The 20,104-nt window shown below is 47.1% G+C and overlaps 11 protein-coding genes across 11 annotated transcripts in view; 7 read left to right on the top strand and 4 right to left on the bottom strand.

Annotated features, from left to right (window-relative positions):
* The window catches only part of NdufA8 (NdufA8 NADH-ubiquinone oxidoreductase complex I 19kd subunit), a 1,124-nt gene extending 916 nt beyond the window's left edge, over positions 1 to 208 (top strand). Inside the window, exon 6 of the mRNA XM_006456619.1 lies at positions 26 to 208. The gene's annotated coding sequence lies outside the window, so the exon portion shown is untranslated. The remainder of the gene's footprint in view (positions 1 to 25) is intronic.
* Positions 209 to 260: 52 nt separating this feature from the next.
* On the top strand, positions 261 to 1,885 carry AGABI2DRAFT_211723 (hypothetical protein; the record flags this gene model as incomplete). Its single annotated transcript, XM_006456618.1, has 7 exons — positions 261 to 397; positions 457 to 631; positions 687 to 998; positions 1,075 to 1,215; positions 1,265 to 1,336; positions 1,399 to 1,473; positions 1,534 to 1,885. The coding sequence occupies 7 exons, from the start codon at positions 261 to 263 to the stop codon at positions 1,753 to 1,755; spliced, it is 1,134 nt and encodes a 377-aa protein (XP_006456681.1). The 3' UTR covers positions 1,756 to 1,885.
* A 101-nt stretch (positions 1,886 to 1,986) lies between these two features.
* Positions 1,987 to 2,613, bottom strand: NdufA1 (NdufA1 NADH dehydrogenase 1 alpha subcomplex). Its single transcript, XM_006456617.1, has 4 exons — positions 2,517 to 2,613; positions 2,381 to 2,454; positions 2,241 to 2,324; positions 1,987 to 2,178 (listed from the first exon to the last, which is right to left on the bottom strand). Exons 1-4 carry the CDS (start codon positions 2,548 to 2,550, stop codon positions 2,113 to 2,115), a joined length of 258 nt encoding a protein of 85 aa, XP_006456680.1. The 5' UTR covers positions 2,551 to 2,613; the 3' UTR covers positions 1,987 to 2,112.
* Positions 2,614 to 2,843: 230 nt separating this feature from the next.
* Positions 2,844 to 4,020, bottom strand: AGABI2DRAFT_181189 (hypothetical protein; the record flags this gene model as incomplete). Its single annotated transcript, XM_006456616.1, has 2 exons — positions 2,844 to 3,806; positions 3,859 to 4,020. 2 exons carry the CDS (start codon positions 4,018 to 4,020, stop codon positions 2,844 to 2,846), a joined length of 1,125 nt encoding a protein of 374 aa, XP_006456679.1.
* A 1,321-nt stretch (positions 4,021 to 5,341) lies between these two features.
* AGABI2DRAFT_188520 (hypothetical protein) lies at positions 5,342 to 6,665 on the top strand. The gene has a single exon (XM_006456615.1). The coding sequence runs from the start codon at positions 6,035 to 6,037 to the stop codon at positions 6,236 to 6,238; it is 204 nt and encodes a 67-aa protein (XP_006456678.1). The 5' UTR covers positions 5,342 to 6,034; the 3' UTR covers positions 6,239 to 6,665.
* A 31-nt stretch (positions 6,666 to 6,696) lies between these two features.
* On the bottom strand, positions 6,697 to 7,476 carry AGABI2DRAFT_78758 (hypothetical protein; the record flags this gene model as incomplete). Its single annotated transcript, XM_006456614.1, has 3 exons — positions 6,697 to 7,083; positions 7,134 to 7,247; positions 7,300 to 7,476. The coding sequence occupies 3 exons, from the start codon at positions 7,474 to 7,476 to the stop codon at positions 6,697 to 6,699; spliced, it is 678 nt and encodes a 225-aa protein (XP_006456677.1).
* Positions 7,477 to 7,679: 203 nt separating this feature from the next.
* On the top strand, positions 7,680 to 8,548 carry AGABI2DRAFT_211718 (hypothetical protein). The gene is made up of 5 exons (XM_006456613.1): positions 7,680 to 7,763; positions 7,814 to 8,013; positions 8,067 to 8,133; positions 8,187 to 8,274; positions 8,328 to 8,548. Exons 1-5 carry the CDS (start codon positions 7,701 to 7,703, stop codon positions 8,354 to 8,356), a joined length of 447 nt encoding a protein of 148 aa, XP_006456676.1. The 5' UTR covers positions 7,680 to 7,700; the 3' UTR covers positions 8,357 to 8,548.
* Positions 8,549 to 10,915: 2,367 nt separating this feature from the next.
* On the top strand, positions 10,916 to 14,040 carry AGABI2DRAFT_228717 (hypothetical protein; the record flags this gene model as incomplete). The annotated part of the gene is made up of 7 exons (XM_006456612.1): positions 10,916 to 10,981; positions 11,041 to 11,116; positions 11,166 to 11,921; positions 11,978 to 12,078; positions 12,134 to 12,321; positions 12,370 to 13,414; positions 13,467 to 14,040. 7 exons carry the CDS (start codon positions 10,916 to 10,918, stop codon positions 13,911 to 13,913), a joined length of 2,679 nt encoding a protein of 892 aa, XP_006456675.1. The 3' UTR covers positions 13,914 to 14,040.
* Positions 14,041 to 14,089: 49 nt separating this feature from the next.
* On the bottom strand, positions 14,090 to 15,767 carry AGABI2DRAFT_195689 (hypothetical protein). The gene is made up of 7 exons (XM_006456611.1): positions 15,630 to 15,767; positions 15,479 to 15,579; positions 15,283 to 15,427; positions 15,085 to 15,226; positions 15,005 to 15,031; positions 14,410 to 14,951; positions 14,090 to 14,352 (listed from the first exon to the last, which is right to left on the bottom strand). Exons 1-7 carry the CDS (start codon positions 15,715 to 15,717, stop codon positions 14,342 to 14,344), a joined length of 1,056 nt encoding a protein of 351 aa, XP_006456674.1. The 5' UTR covers positions 15,718 to 15,767; the 3' UTR covers positions 14,090 to 14,341.
* Positions 15,768 to 16,023: 256 nt separating this feature from the next.
* Positions 16,024 to 17,277, top strand: AGABI2DRAFT_122567 (hypothetical protein; the record flags this gene model as incomplete). The annotated part of the gene is made up of 9 exons (XM_006456610.1): positions 16,024 to 16,092; positions 16,141 to 16,242; positions 16,294 to 16,327; positions 16,381 to 16,400; positions 16,450 to 16,474; positions 16,532 to 16,547; positions 16,597 to 16,618; positions 16,676 to 16,844; positions 16,898 to 17,277. The coding sequence occupies 9 exons, from the start codon at positions 16,024 to 16,026 to the stop codon at positions 17,275 to 17,277; spliced, it is 837 nt and encodes a 278-aa protein (XP_006456673.1).
* Positions 17,278 to 17,789: 512 nt separating this feature from the next.
* AGABI2DRAFT_188516 (hypothetical protein) lies at positions 17,790 to 19,964 on the top strand (the record flags this gene model as incomplete). The annotated part of the gene is made up of 7 exons (XM_006456609.1): positions 17,790 to 18,202; positions 18,355 to 18,405; positions 18,456 to 19,018; positions 19,069 to 19,393; positions 19,445 to 19,585; positions 19,640 to 19,871; positions 19,921 to 19,964. Exons 1-7 carry the CDS (start codon positions 17,837 to 17,839, stop codon positions 19,962 to 19,964), a joined length of 1,722 nt encoding a protein of 573 aa, XP_006456672.1. The 5' UTR covers positions 17,790 to 17,836.
* Between the last annotated feature and the right edge of the window lie 140 nt (positions 19,965 to 20,104).

Raw genomic sequence — 20,104 nt, 5'->3', positions numbered from 1 at the left:
CTCGTTCCTCTGTATTGTGCCGCACACGTCTAACGTAACACGGAGAGTATTGAGCGTTGAAGCGGGAACTATAACCACAATTGTTCTAAAAATGAGTGCTTGTTCGTTAGTAAGACCCGTGGCTCGAGTAGACAAGTAGAGCGCATTAGGAAGGCAGCAATGGCAATGCCTGGCATTGGTAGAAAGAAAACCCGTATGCAGTTGTTCCCGAGGTCACTGTCCGCGTAGACAAGAGCAGACGAGTAAACAGACACATCCAAATGATCTTCTTTTCTGCTCGACTTTCTCGCCCACTCCAAAAATTCTCTCACCGCCATCTATCATCTGCTTCACCTCAACGTTCTATATATTTATCCAAATCTACTAATCCTTATTTTAATCTCACGTTCGAAGACTGGTCAGTCACTCAGAGTCGCCAACTTTGAATCACTCCAAGTCCTAATATGACTCCCCCAGGCTATTCCGGCATAAAACACCTAGTCAACCATTGCTACTCATATACCGTGATGACCCATGTGTAATCATTGGAAGGAACCAAAATCCATGGAAGGAAATCAACTTTGATGCCCTCAAATCGCGTCCAGGCATGCCGTTCATTCGGAGGCGAAGTGGAGGAGGGACAGTATATCATGTATGGACAGGCTCTCTAAACAGTGGTATAGGCTTACAAGGGACGCGTCTGGTAGGACCTAGGAAACACCAATTTCTCAATACATCAGCCCCGACGGTCGTTCGACAGGCACCTCACCGCACAAGTGATACTTCGGGCTGTACGCTCGTTGAATATTGATGCCAGTCTGAATGACAGGAATGACATCTGCGTAGGGCACAACAAGATATGTCTGGCTTCGTTTTTCCCCTACGACCTGACTTATGATTTTGTTATCCACGTTTCAGGCTCTGCGTACAAAATAGTGAATACACGCGCATACCACCATGGAACAATGCTAATATCCACTCGACTCGCCGACTTGGGTGATATACTTCGTACGAATAAGGTGAAATCTCCTTTTCATCTTTCCTGTGAAATAAGCAAGTGGGCGTCCCCGTCAGTATGAACATTGTAATCACTAGGAAACGATGATAAGCAAGGGTGTCGCGTCGGTCCGCTCTCCTGTATGCAACCTCCGACAATTCAATACCCATGTGGATCATCTCTCCTTTTCAAACGCGGTGGTCAACGAGTTCCGAAGAGAATACGGCATTGACGAGAAAGTGAGAGCACTTCGCTTTATGAAATGCCGGTGATTCTGAACATTGTTAGATCGTAGAGATAAGCGAGTCAGAAGAATGGTTATCATTACCTTATATCAAGCAAGGAATGTCTGAATTACCGGTGAGTGAAGAGTTCCGACAAAATCTCTGATTAAACCAGAGACGAGCCTGAATTCAATTTAGAGCTGGCAATGGGCATATGGTCAAACACCGGAATTCAAATATACCATCGACAATTCATTTTCGTGGGGCAAGGTGGTAAGTCAATGCAGTGGGTAGCGTAGCGTCCTTTCATGACCTCACATCCGTTTGTGGCAGTCCGCGAACATCATAGCAAAGCATGGTGTCATACTTTCGTGCACCCTCAACCTTATCGAACCCTGCCTTTCAACTAATGACGCAGAAAACGTGTTCCGGCTTGCCAAGTCATTGGAAGGACGGCGATATGGCTGTGACGATGATGACATTACAGTGGGAATAGCGAGCACATGTACCGCTACACAGAGCGTGTGGACCTGGTTGAAAACTGCCATGGTCTAGTGTATCTAGAAGCTGCACTGCATTGGCTGATGCCAAAAATAAAACGCTAGATTCACCACGATTTGGGACCCACAATTGGCACTGCCATGGGCCTTGTGACAGGAGTGAAAGGCCAAGCCTTAACGGCGCTCATCGACTCCGGTGACGGGGTAACGCTTCCAGCAGCCGCTCAAGATCTCGAGCATACTTAACACACAGTACTTAGATTACCGAGCCGAACAGGTGTGTGTTGAGTCATTCCTGACGAAAAGAAGTGTGTTCCCAGTAAGGTAGTAGTTCGCACCAGATCTCAGGATGAAATCTTCTATCAGACTGAGAGGAAAAGTAGTGCGAATACACGAGGCTGAGATGGGCGTCCTACGATGTACTTTGGGTATACCAAACACTGTTTGTAGGAAAGTTGGCTGGTGCCGTTGGGCTATCCTATTCACCATGAGAGTGTTGAGTACATTTGAAAATGAATCAAGTGAACGGTGGAAACGAACCGTCTGGCCCCGTGAATGTCCCGTTAGTCTCTCGTCCCGTTTCATCATCATCTCCTCCCATTTGTCGACATGATATCGCGGAGTCTGTAGTATAATCCATCATTCTAAGCTCGTTAGACAAAAGTAAACCAGAAGCATACTTTGCCCTGGTCTTGAAACTTGCGGGAAGATTTGATAAACGTTCCGGCTGCCCCGAACATAACAGTCAAGAGACCTGAAAGTGGATTTTAGCGAAAACGGGCAATAATTCTTCATGAATAATGCGACTGGGCATACCGAAGGGAATCAACGCCTCCCAGGGAACCGGCATATTGTTGCTACTCGTAAGGATTCAAACGGTGGAAAGCGAATCGGACGTGGTGGGTTTATTTGGGTTTATTTGTGCAACAGCGTTCAACGCTTAGCTTTTATTGATCAAGTAAGTAAGTATGTACATGCCAGAGAGGTGAGTAATGTGCGCGAAGACAATAATTTCTGACTACAGACGAAAAAAGTCTAGACGCTTGGACTATGAAATAAATCAAGACAGCCAGTAGATAAATCAAAAACTGAAAATGATAAAAAAAACGGATTCAAACATAAATTACAACGTCCGAGCCTCTACTAGCTGGAACCCCAAGTGGCACGAAAATGCTGGCATGCAGGACAATTGCAATCTGTGTAGGGAATGTGCTCGTGCATTTCGTGTGGCATCGGATGACTCTCGTGATTTTGCGATAACTGGTGGCTACTCCCATGCGACGGACCCATAGTCTGGTTCGAACTTGAAGCGAAAGCTTGCGAAGAGGAGAAATGTCCGATAACAAGCCCAGGATGACCGACCATCCCTGGTTCTTCGAGGTCCACACCCGACATGAAAGTGCCTTGTGAATCAGGTGAATGCGCAGACCAGTGCGGAGCGGCCATGGTATCGAAAAAGTAGGGTGTGGGGGGGAAATGCCGTTCCTCGGGGGTAATCGAGGCCACACCATTGAGGGTATCTGATGACCACTGAGAGGATGGAGAGTTCGAACGTTGATCTATGGAGGTGGGGCTATATTGCGAGCCCAGTTCAAAGGCGTCAAGCCGAAGGTGTATTCCGCTCCCTCCTTCTCCGCGTTCGTTTTGCATTGTAGCCCCGCCATGCGGGACCATACCACCGAAATTTGCTGGAAAAGAGAAATAATTGTCGAAACTTGTGACGTTCCTATCTGGCTGTCTCAAAGGGTTGACAATCGGGAAAAGGTTATGATGCAACTCTGCTTCAAAGCCGTGACCTTGGAAAGGTTGCATTCCACTTTGGCTTCCCTCTCCGCCATAAGATGGTTCTCCTATCGGATTATAATTCGAATGACTCGGTCCCGAAGGCGTCGAGGAGGGAGGGGGTAATTGCGCAAGTGGTTGCGGCTCTCGTTCGCGACGTCGATTCTCATCCCCTCGTGTACCAGTCTGTCCTTCTCCTCCTCTTTTCCTGGGCCTACCACGACGAGGCTTGAGTGGAGTTACTGGGGCCAGATCCGATGCAGAGAAAACGGATTCTGTTCCCTGATTGTATTCGACTGGGGGAGAAGGTGTAGTGTTCATTCCCTGATAAACGATGATGAATACAATGCGTTACCAGAAAAGGGTATCAACTTACCGCACTCGGATTATACTTTTTCGTAGGTTTACGCCCTCTTGACCTCACCTCGTCGTCGTGATCTGTACCCTGTGTCCTCGGGTTATTCCTACGTCTTTTCTTCTTCTCGTCGTTGTCTGGTTTTTTATTGTCGTGCGAGTCCCCTTTCCTTTTTTCTACCATTTTGAGAAGATTTGTGCCGAGTAAGATGGTTTAGATGACCAGTACGAAGGTTAATAATAGAGGAGGAAGTATATGTCACTCGACAAGGGAATGAAAATTATACCCAAGGCGGTGGGATAAGATACGAATCATCATGGTCCGTATGTTTATATGTATGAGAGTAGGAGAGATAGGACATCAGGTTCAGACAACGTGTTTCCAGCACCATCTGTCTACTGAGAAGCTCCGAATGCTCCGATGGTGCGAACAATTTTGTGGCGACCAATGAAGAGTAGTCGAGGACAGAGGGTAAGCCTGTGCGATATCGGCTAACTATGTTAAATTTTAATATATCAGTACTACATCCACGTTGTGTGAAGCGCTGCAATTAGACACCCGAGTGTGACATCCCCGAGCCAAGCAGGGGACGAGAAGGGAGGCGGGCTCGAAGTGACGATCCTCAGGGGTGGCGGTGTATATCTATATTTGGAAATCAATACAAATTTGTGGCGGGAGCCATCAAAATTGTGGCGAGAGGAGGAAATGCCAAAGGGCTTCTGTTTTTCAACGCATGACCTTCAAAACAGCGATCATAGGTCAGCATACGGTCAAACTATTGAAGAACTAGTCTATCGGCCCAAATTCTTGGCCTCAAAGGGGGTTTTTGGTTACTTTTTTACACCCAGCGTAGGTAGCACACTGGGTACTATCGACGCACAATGTCATCGCAAAACGTGTTTACCGCTCCATCAGACGCGGCTGTGCGCCTACGTCAACCGTGACTATACTACTCAAACGAGGTCCGCGGTGTCGGGCTGTCCGTCTTCTCAAAAAAAAAGAAGAAGTGGGGCCTCAGTCACGGCGGTCATAGCTGCCATCCTGATGCATACTCGGCACAGAGGGACCGAGCAAGAATTTATCTCGTGTATCACTCAATGAAAAGTTAGAAATAGCGTACAATATTATGAAATCTAGCACGCCTGAATTAATACGCCGATGCTAGATGTAAGTCACTTATCATGTTAATGCACGGCGAGCACTTTGTCCGGATGTCGGTTGAACGTGTTGTTCGATTAGCTTGACATAGTTCTGATCGTCTCGAAGGTTCAGGACCCACAGAAAGAACATTGTCTCTTTGATTCCAGGATCAAGAGATGTAATACACTGAATGCATAATATTTTCGAGTTAGAGTCATAAATTAGAGAAGAGCCGATGTCACTTTTCGGTTGAACACGTTGCTCGACCAAATTCAAATAGTCTTGTTCGCCTCGCCGATTCGAGACCCACAGACGAGAACGTTGCCTCGAAGATTCGAGGCCCACAGACTAGAACGTTATCTCTTCGACCCTCAAACATCAAGCAGCCTGATACGCTTGATATATAATATTTTCAGTTCGGAGTGATAGGTCAGAGAAGAGCCGATGACACTTCTTCCATAAATTAAGTAAGACGATGATGAGTGGATATATATTGTATGACATCGAAATAAATGCTCTGAGATCTAAAGTTATGAGAAGAAACAAGGAGGTGAAAGTTAGACTTCGTCAATGGTGATGCTATATTTAGTTTCCGTCTGCTACTGCTAAGCCCTCTCTGGAAGGTGGGGTCAGTAACTTTGCAGTCGTCTTCACTCGCGATTGTTTTGGGGAGCGATTCACTGCGAGTCTTTGGGGTCCCCTAGAGCTGTTGGTTCCAGAGACTGTGCGTCCGTTAAAATTTCTAAGGGGCTCTGCAACGGGGGCGGCCTTCGCAGAGGCAGATACGCGACGACGTTTAGCGACCTGCACACTACTGTGAGAGGAGATGGAGGCGGAAGAAGCCCCGGTATTTGATTCGGAAGACCCGGTTACTTCTGATGGCGGAGGAGACTTTCGGGGTGATCGCCTTCGAGCAACGGTACCACGTTTGACAGGAGACTTGGCGGACCTGGCTACTTTGACTGTGGTGCCCCGAGCTACTATTCGTGGACTGCGAAGGCGGGCACTGTTCGTGGACGGTTGAAAAGTTCGTTTCTGGCCAGCGAGCGTAGGAGGAATGGCTGCATCGTCTGAGGCCGATGTTTCCGTTGATGGTGTGCGCATAGAGGATTCATTGTCCGTTGTCGTCAATAAGGTCAGTGGTGAAAGCTCTTTCGAGTATTCACCCATAGTTTCTAACTGTGTGAGGATCCGCATAGGGGGATCGGGAGTGCGAAGAGTTATGTTGAATTCATCCTCTGATTCGGACTCGTATTCCTGATCATCCTCGAGATCCATTAGTTCATCAGAATCGTCGGACTCATCCGCCTTCGAGATCACGAGCGTAATATTATGTTCTTTCTCAGTCAATTGGACCCCGTGCGACCTATTTTCGTCGCTTAAACCGCCAGCATGATTGGAGTCCGATTCATCATGCGGCCGCAAAAGCGACGGGCGAAAATCCGGGATAGTATGTTCCTCGGTAATAATAGGGTACAGGCCGGTAGGGGCTGACGCCGTGACTTTTATGTGGTCTTGCTTGGCGAGGGGAGTTGGAGGATAAGCAGACGGAAATGCAGGATATTGCCTCCAATCATCTGTCACAGGTAGGCCATCAACCGAAGTATCATTGATGGAAGTCAGATCGTGGGTAGGAGAGACACGGGCAGTCACTTCCTTATGTGAAGGAACGGTGGATGGTTTGGACTAGCGTAATTACAATCAGTAGCGAATCTTTAATTAAACCAAAAGCCATACCTGATTCGATAATTTCTTGTTCGTCAAGTTGGAGGAATGCGGTTTAGTAGTAGGTTGTAGAGAAGATTTAGATGGGCGGAGGCTTTTTGATTTAGCTGGTTTTTCGGATGCGTTTCCATTGCTGATTGATGGTTGCCCATTGCCATTAGGAATAGGGGACGATGGGCCCGACTCTGTTTCCGTATCGAGGCTTTCACGCTCTGTACCAAAGCGTCTTTGCCACCAGTGAATCACGTAGATGAAAGGCAAAGCAGCTAGACCAAAGATGATATCCCCCACGACATGTGCAAAATCCAACAATTGGTCGATAGTTGACGTATATGGTTTGAGAAACGGTCGGATGATGTGTAGGTATATCGGTTCTGCGCCCTTCGTGAAAAGTTGAATGACCTAGTTCTGAAAATAATTTTATTACTTACGCGGGCGCGAGTCATGATCATGAAAAGCATGGCCAGGGATTTAAATTCGTCATAAAATGGTATAAAGAGACTGACAATGCTTTCGGCGAAGCGTTCGTACGTGATAAAACAAGACTGATTTCATATCTGAGCATGTAGATTGCCATTTGAGAAAGTCAGCACGTACCCAAACGATCCAGACGGCCAAACAGCCTTTCATGTCGCGCTTTCGTTGGGACATTGCGCGTAGCGAAGGCCGGCCCTTGTTTTGAGCGGAAGGCGGAGGTAGTTTCAGGATTTTGTAGGAGTCATAGACATTGAAAAACAGCATAGCAATGCGTAAGAGGCGAACAAAGACAGCCATCGTCGCGAGTAGGGAACCACAAAGGAGGAGGAAAGGAGGCAGCCGGGGTGTGTTGAGAGGGCCAGCGTCGCAACTCTGAACACGCGCAAAAGGGACTTGAACTGTTGCTTGAACTCAGACTGCGGGACCGTGCAGGGGAACTCACACGAGCGATGCGTGGCAGCAGGCGCCCATTTAATCTTCAACATGTGCTTATGTAATCGAACCTCTCTTCACGCCCCCCAATGCCCAGAATACGTACAACCAGGACAAAGCAGCCCCCCGAAGGGTTCGAGGATATTGAAAGCGTATGCTAGCCTCTCCGACTTGCACTATACTACTGCTCAGTTCATGCCAGATTCTCGACGACTATGCCAAGAAAATGAGAGATGCAGAGAATGAATCTCACGAGGGCAAGCGCAAGGCTGAGTCCTTATGGCCAATCATGCGAATATCTCATGCTCGATCGCGTTATATTTACGAACTCTACTACAAACGTGAGGCAATATCCAGAGAACTCTATGACTGGCTTCTCAAGGAGGGGTACGCCGATGTCAAGTCAGTGTGCACCTCTTTCATTCAGCATAGTGCGGCTGATCAAATGTGACCAGTCTCGTAGCAAAGTGGAAGAAGGCAGGCTACGAAAAACTATGTTGCCTTCGATGCATCCAGACAAGAGTATGTCTGCCGACAGTGGCTATCTGCGCTCGGGTCTGACTGCCAATTCTCAGGACATGAATTATCAAGGCTCTACCTGCATCTGTAGGGTTCCGAAAGCACAGGTGAGAGAGGGTACCGTTGTAGAATGTGTCCACTGCGGTGCGTCTCAGCCAGATATTCGACCCTATTCTACATCTAATCCACAACGTCAGGTTGCCGTGGCTGTAGTTCTGACTCATAATCCTACCATTTAAGTCACCCAGGACCCATTTCATACTGTCCGCGCCATCTGCGCTGTTCCTCTGCACTGTTCCCTCCTGTGAAGATGGGAGACGTTTATGGATTCTACCCAAGCCACCTCACCGCCATTACATGATTGTCTGTATGACATATGATCAGATTGAATACACCTGCCGGCATGACTTCTGTGACAGAACCCTTAACGAAATGGAGTCTTCGAGAAGGTTGACCCACGGTCCAATCACCAGCTTATCACCCCACACCTTTTCTGGTTCCGGCTGAGGATGTTCTGAGAAGACAACTCAAGATACGGATGAAACAGAGTTAAAACTACCTGGATTCCCTTTCCCTGATAAAATGCAAGGCTGGAGACTTTACTCGACTCGGTTAATTGATTGCAGTACCATTTCGGTACCGTTTGCGAGCCGTATGTTCAGCCAGGGTCAACAACGAACTTTCTTATATTCTCGTCATTCGTACATCCGAGGACCCATCAGCGCCACTAACCAACGGGATAGCGGTGGGTAGGGGCCTGGGGTCCCGCCAGTGGCCATGGATGACTTTCTCTAGAATCTAGAAATCCAAAATTCATTCTAAACCTTGTCCCGTTTGGGACTGCGCTCCCTCACATTATGTGAAACAGTAAGCCACCATTGTAATGTGATGCCTTGTCTCCTTAATTTATCAGCTTGGCTCCGTCGACGGTTCAGATTGAAGCGGAGTGAAGTTGAAGGCCAGGGTCTTGGAATTCTTGTGCTTGAGGTCAAGTAGCTTGCGTCTCTTACAATGAGCTTCTCATTCGCCATCGGACAACGAGGCCTGTTTTTTTGTTCTGAGCTACTATTCCCTTACAATTATCACTCATGAGACGACTACAATTGGCAGAGGCAACAAGCAGCGGCTGCTCCGTGATCTATCAGGAATTCGGTTCATATCATCATATTATCTATATCATTGTCCACGACAACCCTGGCAAGATAAATCTGACAACCCTGATGCTTTATTTAGCGTATGAATTACGGCTGGCCGCGGTTTCGAACGATTTCGAAATCTGGAAAAACTGGGGGGCCCTTCATATTTTGGAGTTTCGAAACATGTTGATTCTAAAGATCAGCCAACGGAGACTCGGGCCCAATTTGGGCAACGGCTTGGTCCAGCCGCACGAAAAACATTTCCTTTCAACTTTGATTGAGAAATTTGGAATTTAGAAAGAAAAACATTCTACGGAACGTTAATCCAGGATTCATGTTATAACCAGTGATCGTTATTCGATCTTGATATGTGGTTCTGTCGCGTCGTTTTTTGAATATATCTTCTTTGAATGCGAAGTTTGAACCACACTTCAGTACGATCTTACAAAATATTGTTTTAAAAGCTTAGGTTACACCATAGTACATCCATTCTCTCCTGAATGAACACGAACAAGGAGATGGAGATTTCGTGTTTGACCGAACTACCGATCAGCGATGGTAGTATGACCTGGCAAAGGCCAAGTCACAGCTACATTTTGGATTTCGTAGTCCGCTCGGTTATACCTTCTGTATTTCTTGTAGATGCTTTACACCGACAATAAACTCAAGTTGATGCACGATTGCGTGAATATACGTCACCATTGGACCCGATGAGCTTCCTCTCATGTGAGCACAAACATTAACCGTCATACAAACAATTTGTCAAACCCACCCTGTTAGAGTCCAGATGGACTTAACAAGCCCACGGCAGTGGTTAATACATCTCTTTGTATTGAAACGCCCCACGCTGACCACGGGTATGTATGCAAAGCTGCGTAGCACAAATGGGTTTGTCAGTTTGCCGAAGAGAGGGTTGTCTGGTGCATGTAGGGTGCAATTCACCTAATCACCGCTACTCTTGGGTCAGTGGCAAAAACCAAGTCAGGGTCGGTGGCGCCAAATTTTGAGTCCAACGGCACAAAAATCTTAGTATTGGTACCTAGAAGTGTCGAGATATAGTTTGATTCGAGGAATTTGAAGGAAATGGCTCAAAGCAACCGACGGCCCGAAAATTCTTGGGCTTGCACCACCCACGGCCATATAATGGCAAACCATCATTTTCTCTCGTCTTCTCGTCTTCCATTTTCCTGGGACTGTATTCTATCTATTTATGTATTTTATTTTCACCCGACACCCAATATTGGTCAACGTCATTCGTGATTACTATATACCATACTTGGTAATTGTCCAAACTGATGGGGTCAGTGAAATAACCTTTTCAATTTTGAAATTATCTGGGGGGTCCTGTTCCGATAGTATTTCTATTCCCTTCGTTTTCCCTGAAGGTTTTATTTTGATCGTGAGATTTTCCGTAAGTTGTTTTTTGTTGTTCAGAAGTAGCGATGATCGAGTGAGCCGCAACCAGACTGCATCATTATTACTACCTTGGCGTCAGGGTCCCACCCCCATCCTTCTGCTCCAGAAACGTTCAGGATTCAATCAGGATTCCAGCCGACGAATGGCCCTCTTCGTCGTCTGCCTTATATAGGGGCCAAGGAGCTCCCAGTGAGACACAACGATCGTCCTCTTCATTCTCTCCCTCTTTTATCATGGGCGAGTTTTCACGCGAGCTCCTCCAGACCGCTCACCTGTTTTCACGGGCAGCTGCTGAACAAGTCAGTCATATTACATTTTCCATCTATGTTGGCTTAGAGTGCTCACCTCACTATCGCAGGCCGGTATCATTTCTGGGGATAATCCCGTAGAATACAACCCGAAGGACCCCTTTCGACTATGGGTCATTCAAGTCGGTACGAGCTTTGAGCCTTCGGAGGGTGATATTTGCTCACAACTCCCTAGTCATCATTCTTGGGATCACCCAAATTCTGGTTTTAATTCTGGGACGAATTCGGCAGCCTCGCGTTATTGCAGAAGTCATGGGTGGTATAATTTTGGGCCCGACTGCCATGGGACGCATTCCCAATTTCACTGCCACCATTTTTCCTGACAACGGGGTAACGATGTTGAATTTAACAAGCACCATCGGCCTTATCTTGTTTCTCTTCCTCGTCGGCCTTGAAATTGATGTTAGTGTTGTCAAACGAAAAATGGCCGCCTCGGTTGCTATTTCAATCAGCGGGCTCGTCATTCCCCTTGGCATGGGCGCCGCCATCGGTGTTGGTTTATATAACCAATTTGTTGACTCTTCCGTTAACGAAGGATATTTTCTCCTATTCGTCGCTGTTGCAGTCGGTATCACGGCATTTCCGGTCCTCTGTCGTATCTTGTCAGAAGAGAAGCTGCTTGATACAACTGTGGGCACAGTTTCACTGGCCGCCGGAGTTGGCAATGACGTTGTGGGCTGGATCTTGTTGGCGCTCGCCGTCACGCTCGTAAATGCTTCTTCTGGTCTTACAGCCCTCTGGGTACTCCTAGCTGCCACCGGTTTCACCATCTTCCTTTTATATCCTGTCCGATGGGCGTATGTGCAGCTTGCGCGTCGCAGCGGAAGTCTGGAACAAGGCTCTCCCACAACATTAACTATGACGGTTACCCTCCTCCTTGTCTTCATCTCCGCATTTTTCACCGATGTCATTGGAATTCATCCGATATTTGGTACGTCGAATTTTCTAACTTGTAGCAGAACGAATGATTTAAGAATATGCTTTCAGGCGGGTTTTTAGTTGGATTGATCATACCTCATGAGAACAACTTCGCGATTTCCTTGGTTGAAAGGTTGGAAGATCTCGTCGCCATCATTCTTCTGCCGATTGTGTGTTCAGTTCTTTTTATTATTTTATTGCAATTCTGAAGTGATATATCTTTAGTATTTCACGTTGTCTGGTCTCAACACCAACCTTGGGTCCCTGGACGATGGAATTGCGTGGGGCTACACCATTCTGCTCGTGGTTGTTGCATTTTCAAGCAAATTCTTCGCTTGTGCTTCGGTTGCCTACTTCTTCAAATTCAACTGGAGAGAAGCTTGTGCCATCGGATCCCTCATGAGCTGCAAAGGGTGAGATTGTTCCTCATGTATTGTGAATAATCAGTTGACATTCATTAGGTTGGTTGAGCTCATCGTGCTCAATGTCGGACTAAGCGCTCAAATCCTGGACACCCGCACATTCTCTATGTTCGTTGTCCATGCGTTAATCGTGACATTTATGACCACTCCCCTCGTCAACCTTTTCTATCCCCCAAGGTTCCGCCATCATCACGACACACTCACAAAGTCGATCGATCCTGGCCCCGAGGGAAACCACAGTCATTCTCTGACCTTCGACGGTGGTTTCAAGACTAAAGTCTCTGTCATTTTGGACAGGATTGATCAACTACCAGCGGCTATGCAACTCTCGCGGCTCATCAGTGCAGGTTGCCCAAGTATTCCTGCCTCTCTTCCAGTAACTTCAGATGAAAGATCGGATACCAAGGGTCACACTGACAGCGACGACAGGGAGTTATCCACCCCTGATCCCAGGCCGATGCAGGTCAATGCACTACGTCTTATCGAATTAACCAGCCGTGCTTCCGCAGTCCTGAAGTCTCAAGAAGCTGATTCTCTCATTCATAACGACTCGCTATTATCCATTTTCCGCACTTTTGGTGCTCTTAATAGCCTTCATATCAGCGCTCGTCTGTCCGTCGTTCACCAAAATGAATTCTCAGATGTCGTCGCGCGACATGCTTCTGAGTCGGGTTCCCAACTGGTTCTTCTGCCTTGGGCAAGGGGTGCTGTCTCCGCATACGAAAGCGATGTCCAATTGTCCACGCGAAACCCTTTTGATGGCATTTTTTCAAAGTCTAGCTTACACATCCAGGATCAAACGAGTTCCGTCGTCTATTCGGAATTCATTCGAGGCGTCTTCCTGAAGTCTCCGAGCGATGTTGCTCTCTTCGTGGATCGTGGTCTGAGCAGTGAAATTGGTCAAGCTGGTCATCATATCTTCCTTCCATTTATCGGTGGCCCTGATGACCGTCTCGCCCTTACATTTATTGTCCAACTCTGCCGTAGTTCGTCAGTCACTGCAACTGTGGTTCGTATCACCAAAGTAGACAGCCTGAGCCCAATCAGCACTATGGACGAGGCGAAAATTATAGTACATAATCAGGTAAGCTTTTTGCCTATTCTATTTTCGTGACGATATTGACAATCCTTTAAAGATGACCCTGGCAGGCGCGGATACTGTTTACGGGAATCAAACTACCCAGATTCGACTCTCTTCGAGCGCCGCGGACGACCTAATATGGGAAAAATACATAGCGCCGACGCGGGAGACGCGTGATTCGGACTTAGCGCTTGCTCTTACCCGAATTAGCTTCAACTCACAAGCTACTTCGAAACCTCTTCACGTCATAACTGACTTAGTTCAGGCCATTGTCGAGCGAAATAATGGGAAGACTCCCATTGTTTTCCTAGGACGATCGAGAAGGATGGCTGTCGAGTCGCATGAAGGCGAGCTTCGCGAAATCATGAACGAAGCTGGGGGTCAATTCAGTACTTCCGTTTCCAGGACCCTTGGGGAGGTCGGGGCTGCATTAGTGGCGAAAGGGATCCAAACAAGTTTGCTTGTAATGCAAGCCGCTACTCCAAACTCTTCCCAAGTATGAGTATGTGTTTCAAAATACTTTTCATGAAATAGGCGATGCTTCGGATTTAGTTCACGTGGAATATTATCTTCTCTTGGCTGGATTGTATGCTTCCAACGTCATAATCATCATTAGTGTGTTTTTAAGAGATCTCTGTATTAATGTCTGTGATAACTTGCTACTTCCTCCCTCAAGTTTGTTCAAAACAAGATCGAATTAGAATAGTGAGAGCATAGGGCATGACATATACATGTGATATAAGTACGGGGACTGCAGAAATCATTCGCTGCAGAATCGTTGCATCGTGATCGCTAACAGGGACATGATCATGAACAAATCGAAGAGCATTACAACAGGGTATAAACAATACTTCCTCATCAACGAGGCGGGGAATAGAAATAGGGCAAGAACGAGGCCATTAATTACGCCCCGCGTAGGCACGTTGGAAATCATTCAATTTCTGCGACACTGCTAAGAAGTCCTGCTCGGCTGGCAGCTCCGATGCCACTGCTCTCACCTGCTTCACCTTGAACGGCGTCCTTGATTCCGGAACCGGAACTAGAGCCAGTGAACTGGTTGGCCAAATCATTTTGGAGCTGCATCGGTACGAAGATGACTTTGCTGTTGGATGTTTTAGCCATATGCTGTAAGGCTTCAAGCTGCCGAATTTGCATGGCCGCAGGAGAAGCCAATATATCGGCGGCTTGTCTCATCAAGCGAGCAGCATCGACTTCAGCACGGGCAGCAATGACTTTGGATTCACCGATTCTCTTCTGTTGAGCGGCAGAGGAAAGGGAAGCAGAAATTTCGGCACTGAAGATGATATCCTTGATGAGGATACCTTCGATAGAGACACCCCATTTGTCAGCGGTATCGCCAACAATTTCTGCAATTTCATAGGCAATGGCTTCCCGTTCGGTAACGACGCTCTGGACAGCACGAGCACCAACTACATGACGAAGCGTGGTCTGAGACCTCTCGATGAGCGCCTGGCGAAGATCAGTGATACCGAAGGCAGCACGATACGGGTTGGTAATCTGGAAGTAAATGACCGAGTCGCTGTTGATAGGTATGAGATGATGGATTTCAGAAGTATGTCCTGAAAAACTTACATCTCGACGTTGACATTATCCCTGGTGCTGTAACAAGGTATGAGTGCGACCAATAAAAATAATGAGCACAACAAACGTACATAACCATCTGCCTTCCGATGGGACTTATCTGGATCTTGACATCAACGATCCTCAGAGATTCAGTGCAGACATTGACCTGGACCAAGCCAGGGTCGACGGATTTGTAGAACTGGCCGAAGCGTGTGACCAAGCCGACAGAGCCTGCGTTTGGCGTGGGACATGAGAAAAAGCGGACACTTGATGTCATTTTGACGCACCTTGGTTGACTTCGCGGAAGGGATTTGGGCAGGGCATGCAAGGAACGGCTCCACATAAACCAAGGACAGAGCCAAGACCTTGCAGGAGGGAGCCGTAGACACCGTGCACGACCTCTCCCGTACCTAAATCTTGGGCATAAGAAGGCTGCCGTTCCAGTGAGCACAAGAGCCAGTGGCGATATAAGTGATGTTATACCTGCATTTCGCTGCGCTTCAATGGTTGAACTGTGATCATGTGTGGCTTGTCCATGCCCTGCACAGTCCTCTTTGGTCCAACGGGTTGCACATCTTCCGTCACTATCAGAATATTAGCGAGAATCATTTGAATTTAATTTTGCAAGACAAACCACCTCCGGGGGATAAGTGATCTACTACATTTCTGTGGGAGTCCGAAACGGAGCTAGTGGGAGAGGCGCGAGCTTTGGGGGCGGACATGGTTGGATAATGGCAGAAGTAAGAAACCTTGGGAGATGCTTATAAGCAATAGAGCCGGACTATAATTAGCGATGTCTGATGACCTTCAATTGCTTTTCCGCAGTCCAGATGTTCACACACGCACAGCCTACTACCCTAATAGAATTCTGTTACTGAAAGTTGGCGCATGGAAAACGCCGCCCGTCGTGTAAAACCGGGCGTAAGTATTGCTAGCTGCTGGTCATGAGTGGCTTATTGGTGACCAGTTGTGCCAAGCGTGGGCTAATAAAACCTCGCTTACTCCATCAACTACCTCCTGCGCCCCGGATGGCCACAAAGTACTGGTTGCTCAAAGCAGAGCCCGACTCTCGCATCGTCAAGGGAAAAGACGTCAAGGTTAATTATCTCGCGTCAAATTCCAAGCGTGCACTGACTGAAGAGTAGTTCAGCGTGGATGACTTTGAACGCGTGTCTGTATCGCCTTGGGAAGGGGTCCGGAACTATGAGGCTAGAAATCTGATGAAGGAAATGCAAGTTGGAGAAAAGGTGGGAATAGAAAGCGGTTCTACCGAGTACTTTCTAAGTTCGAACATGTAGGCTGTGTTTTATCATTCCAATTGCAAAAATCCTGGTATGTATCCGGCTCCGCAGGAACAAGGAGGCTATTAATTATCTCCATCCCAGGGATTGCGGCTTTTGCTCAGGTAAGAGATTCATACCAGTCTTCCGTTTTGCTGCGTACCGAGCGTCTAGGTCGCTAGAGAAGCATATCCGGATTGTGAGTTCTCGTGGTATCTCTAGAGCATTTTATTTGCCATTGACGCGCGTTGTTTAGATACTTCCTGGGATGAGTGAGCAATCCTTCACGATATTTAATCCAAGTTTCTGACAAGAGCGCAGGTCACATCCATACTATGATCCCGTAAGTCTAGGATGTTAGGCAAATGGTTTGCATCGGTGATCCTCATTCTGCTCCCAGAAATCGGAAAAAGACAAGCCAAAATGGTACATGGTGGACCTTGAATTCACTGCACGCGCGAAACATTTCATACCTCTGACTCTTTTTCGCCACATCGCTTCCCTCGCGACGGATGAACCTCCAACGGAAGTCGGATATATTGGAGAAGATGGTATAAGAGCCATTAAAAGTATGCATACCCATCCATATCGTCTGCCTCGGAACATCGACACACGTTTCTAGCAATGAACTTAGTGACGCGAGGTCGTCTTAGCGTGCAGAGAGTGGATAGTAACGCTTGGAACATCATCCAACTTTTAGCCGCCAAGGGCGGATGGGAGGATATGGATTTGAAGCCCAAAAAGTCTTCCCACACAAAGATGGTAAAGTCGAAGTCTAGAATTGGTGAAGTAAAGGCCGGAAAGAAGAAGGAAGTGGAACAAGGAATTGAAGAGGAATCTCCATTGAGTTCCCTTGACAGTGATGAAGAAGAAGGAAAGCTTGATACCGCAGCGGTGCAGTCTCGTGGAACTGCTTCACGGAAGAGGAAGGCTCCTGCTGATGAGCCACCTCATGACGCTGAAGGGCTTCGCCGTTCGGGCCGACGTCGGGTAAGGAATTGATACCACATGTACCCAGGCTGTGTTTTCCTTGACAATGTTTCCGAAAAATTCCATCCGGTACTTATTTCGCCACCTAGCTAAAGGTGCGGGAATATGTACAACCTTATTGCCACCAGCTGCTAGCCTACTTACTAGTACCATCTTTTTGGCTTCACCAATATTAAGAGGGTATTGCGTGTATGAAATCGCACCACTTGTCAAGCCAGCTGCTTTTTTTTTTTTTTTTTTCAATTCAAATTTATTCGCGGTGCCCGTACGCAGACCGCCAAGCCAGCTGCTTCGGCATTCATTGAATTTCGTTAAAATTATACAGGCTTCCTCAGATTTTGAAGTTGGATATGTTTCCCTACTCGCTCTGACAATCGAAAGTTAAGCACGGTATGAACTGAAGAAGCTTATGGTAATTGGTGATGTAATTGATGGCTAGGAAGGTCGCATCAATTCGTGGACTATCTTCGCTGGCAATACTTTGAATATTCCAGATGCTCTTGTTCCTCGTTTCTTTTCTCTGAACCGCCACTACCTGCCCGTCTGTTGGCTAAGAGGAGGCTTGCTCTAAATGACATCCTCAGAAGGCTTCCCAGATTTCCTTTGTAGCGTCGCCAGGGCTGGCTTCACTGCCCTTGCGCCACTCTCGCTTGTCTTGTTCGTGCATCAGCGAGCACTGATTCCTCTATACGGTTCTTACCCAGTGTCATATTCTTTCGATGCTGTTGTTGTTGTAAGTCTCGCGGCGTCTGCGCTTTTACCATTCGGTCGGAAGAAGGGGTCGAGATGGTTGGCTATTGCATTGGTGTCATCAGTAGCGCCAAATGTTTCTTACTGGGTTGCCGTATGGATGGCGAGGTTGAGGCAGCCTATTCTGGGTCCTGCATTGACGCACGCACTTGTCATAGCTCCCTTGATTTTCCTTTTCGCTGGTCCCGTAGTTCGGGTGAGCTAATTGCATTTACAAGTGGTATCGTTGTCACGAATGCTAACAAAGGGTAGTCAGGTTCTTCTAATGCACGCCGCCTGGGGTATAGCCAGCCGCTTAGAGCATCCATCATCTTTTTTGGGACCAAGTTTGTGCAACAGAATATCTGGTCTCGCATTGACCACCTGAAAAAAGTCTCTGAGAGTCAGATTGTAAGTGTTGTTTTCCTTATAATATACTCCACTGAAATCATCTCATCCAGTACCTTGGCCTTGCAGGAGTTGCTTTCAGTATATATGTTTCGTGCCTCGATCTTTCCTACAATCCTACAAAACCTAAGAAGAAAGTCAAAACACAGGCGGAGCATATTTTGAAACCATGGCTTTCTCCAGTACGGGTGAAAGCTGCACTTCTCATCGTATTTTCCGCCTTTTGGTATATTGCCAGTCCCATTTTGGCAAATCCTGTCCTCCCCCATCCTTTGGACGCAGCGTTCACACACCCAACTGGCAAGTTTCAAATTCTTGATGCTGTCGAATCCGTCACCGGTCTCATCGTCGTCGGCGATATTTTACCCCACCTTGAGGCTGAGAACGAGGATCCACTAAGTTCCGCAAGATACCTGCGCGCGAGTCATTCTCTCCTTGGAGGTGTTTGGACGAGGGATAAGGCTCGCGCCATAGACAATAAGTCTTTCCTCAGGGACTCATTTGGTACGAAGCTTGGGGATACCGTGTATAGTACTTTTGTACTACAGGAAGCTGTGAGGTTGGTTAATAGCACAGAAACCGGGCGGAAAGGAGCATGGAAGAATGCGTTGACTATGTGCGCATGCAATTTCACTTTCTTTCGTAACTCACGCTGAAAAATGGCAGTGGTTTGGGAACAGGCTTTTCTACCTCAGCTTTCATCCGCCACGGAATCAATACGACGGTCGTCGAGATCGATCCTGCCGTGTATAATGCTGCTCGAGTCTGGTTCGGACTTCCTGATCCTGGTCGCGACAACGTTTTTCTTGAGGATGCCCGGGAATTTGTTGAAAAAAGGTATCAGAAGGTGCAAGTTGGCATTGAGAAGCATTTATATGATATTGTTGTGCATGATTGCTTTTCTGGTGGAGGTGTTCCGGAACACATCTTCACTTCGGAGTTCTGGGGTATGCTCAAGGTCATCATGGACGCTGAAGGTGTTCTTGTTGTGGTAAGTAAAGGAATTGACCTCCTTGCAGAATCACATCTAAACCGAAACTAGAATTTTGCTGGCGTTGTGACTTCACGCTCTTCGAAACTGATCCTTCATACGCTTGAGAATAGTTTCAAGCAATGTCGGGCGTTTCATGACTGGATGAAACCTCTCGGCGATGATGAATATGGTTCTGAATTTGTCAACGTTGTGAGTCGGTCGTGGTTTTCCCAACGGATAATCTGTCTCATATTTTCTTCTGAGGTGTTTTTCTGTACTAATTCAGAGGCGCCAATGACATTCCGCGAACCCAAGGAGTCGGATTATCTCGGTTCCCAACTCCGAGAGTACGTGTTCAAAAGTCTGGAGCAACGGGAGGTCAAGTTAGATTTGGTGCGAGTCCAGGACCCTAATGATGTTGAGAATTACATCTTGAGTGACAAGCACAATTCCCTCAGAGAACTACAAAGAGAACAAGGCCTACATCATTGGGAAGGTACATGCATATTATCAGGCCTCCGAAACGATGTTAATCATATTCACAGTAATGCGGCAGGTACTGCCTGACATTATGTGGGAGTCTTACTGAATAGTAGTATCTTGTACTTATTACTTGTACATCCCCATGTTTTTATTCTGTTCAAGGGGAATTGACCCCGTATGATATCAGAAGAATATTATGGAATTCTGCCACTGTGACAATTTCAGTATGAGACAGTATATATGTAA

The sequence above is a fragment of the Agaricus bisporus genome, assembly GCF_000300575.1.
Source record: "Agaricus bisporus var. bisporus H97 unplaced genomic scaffold AGABI2scaffold_14, whole genome shotgun sequence".
Classification (NCBI taxonomy): Eukaryota; Fungi; Basidiomycota; class Agaricomycetes; order Agaricales; family Agaricaceae; genus Agaricus; species Agaricus bisporus.
Note: the sequence above shows the minus strand (reverse complement) of the source record. Positions and strands in the feature narration are given on the sequence as shown.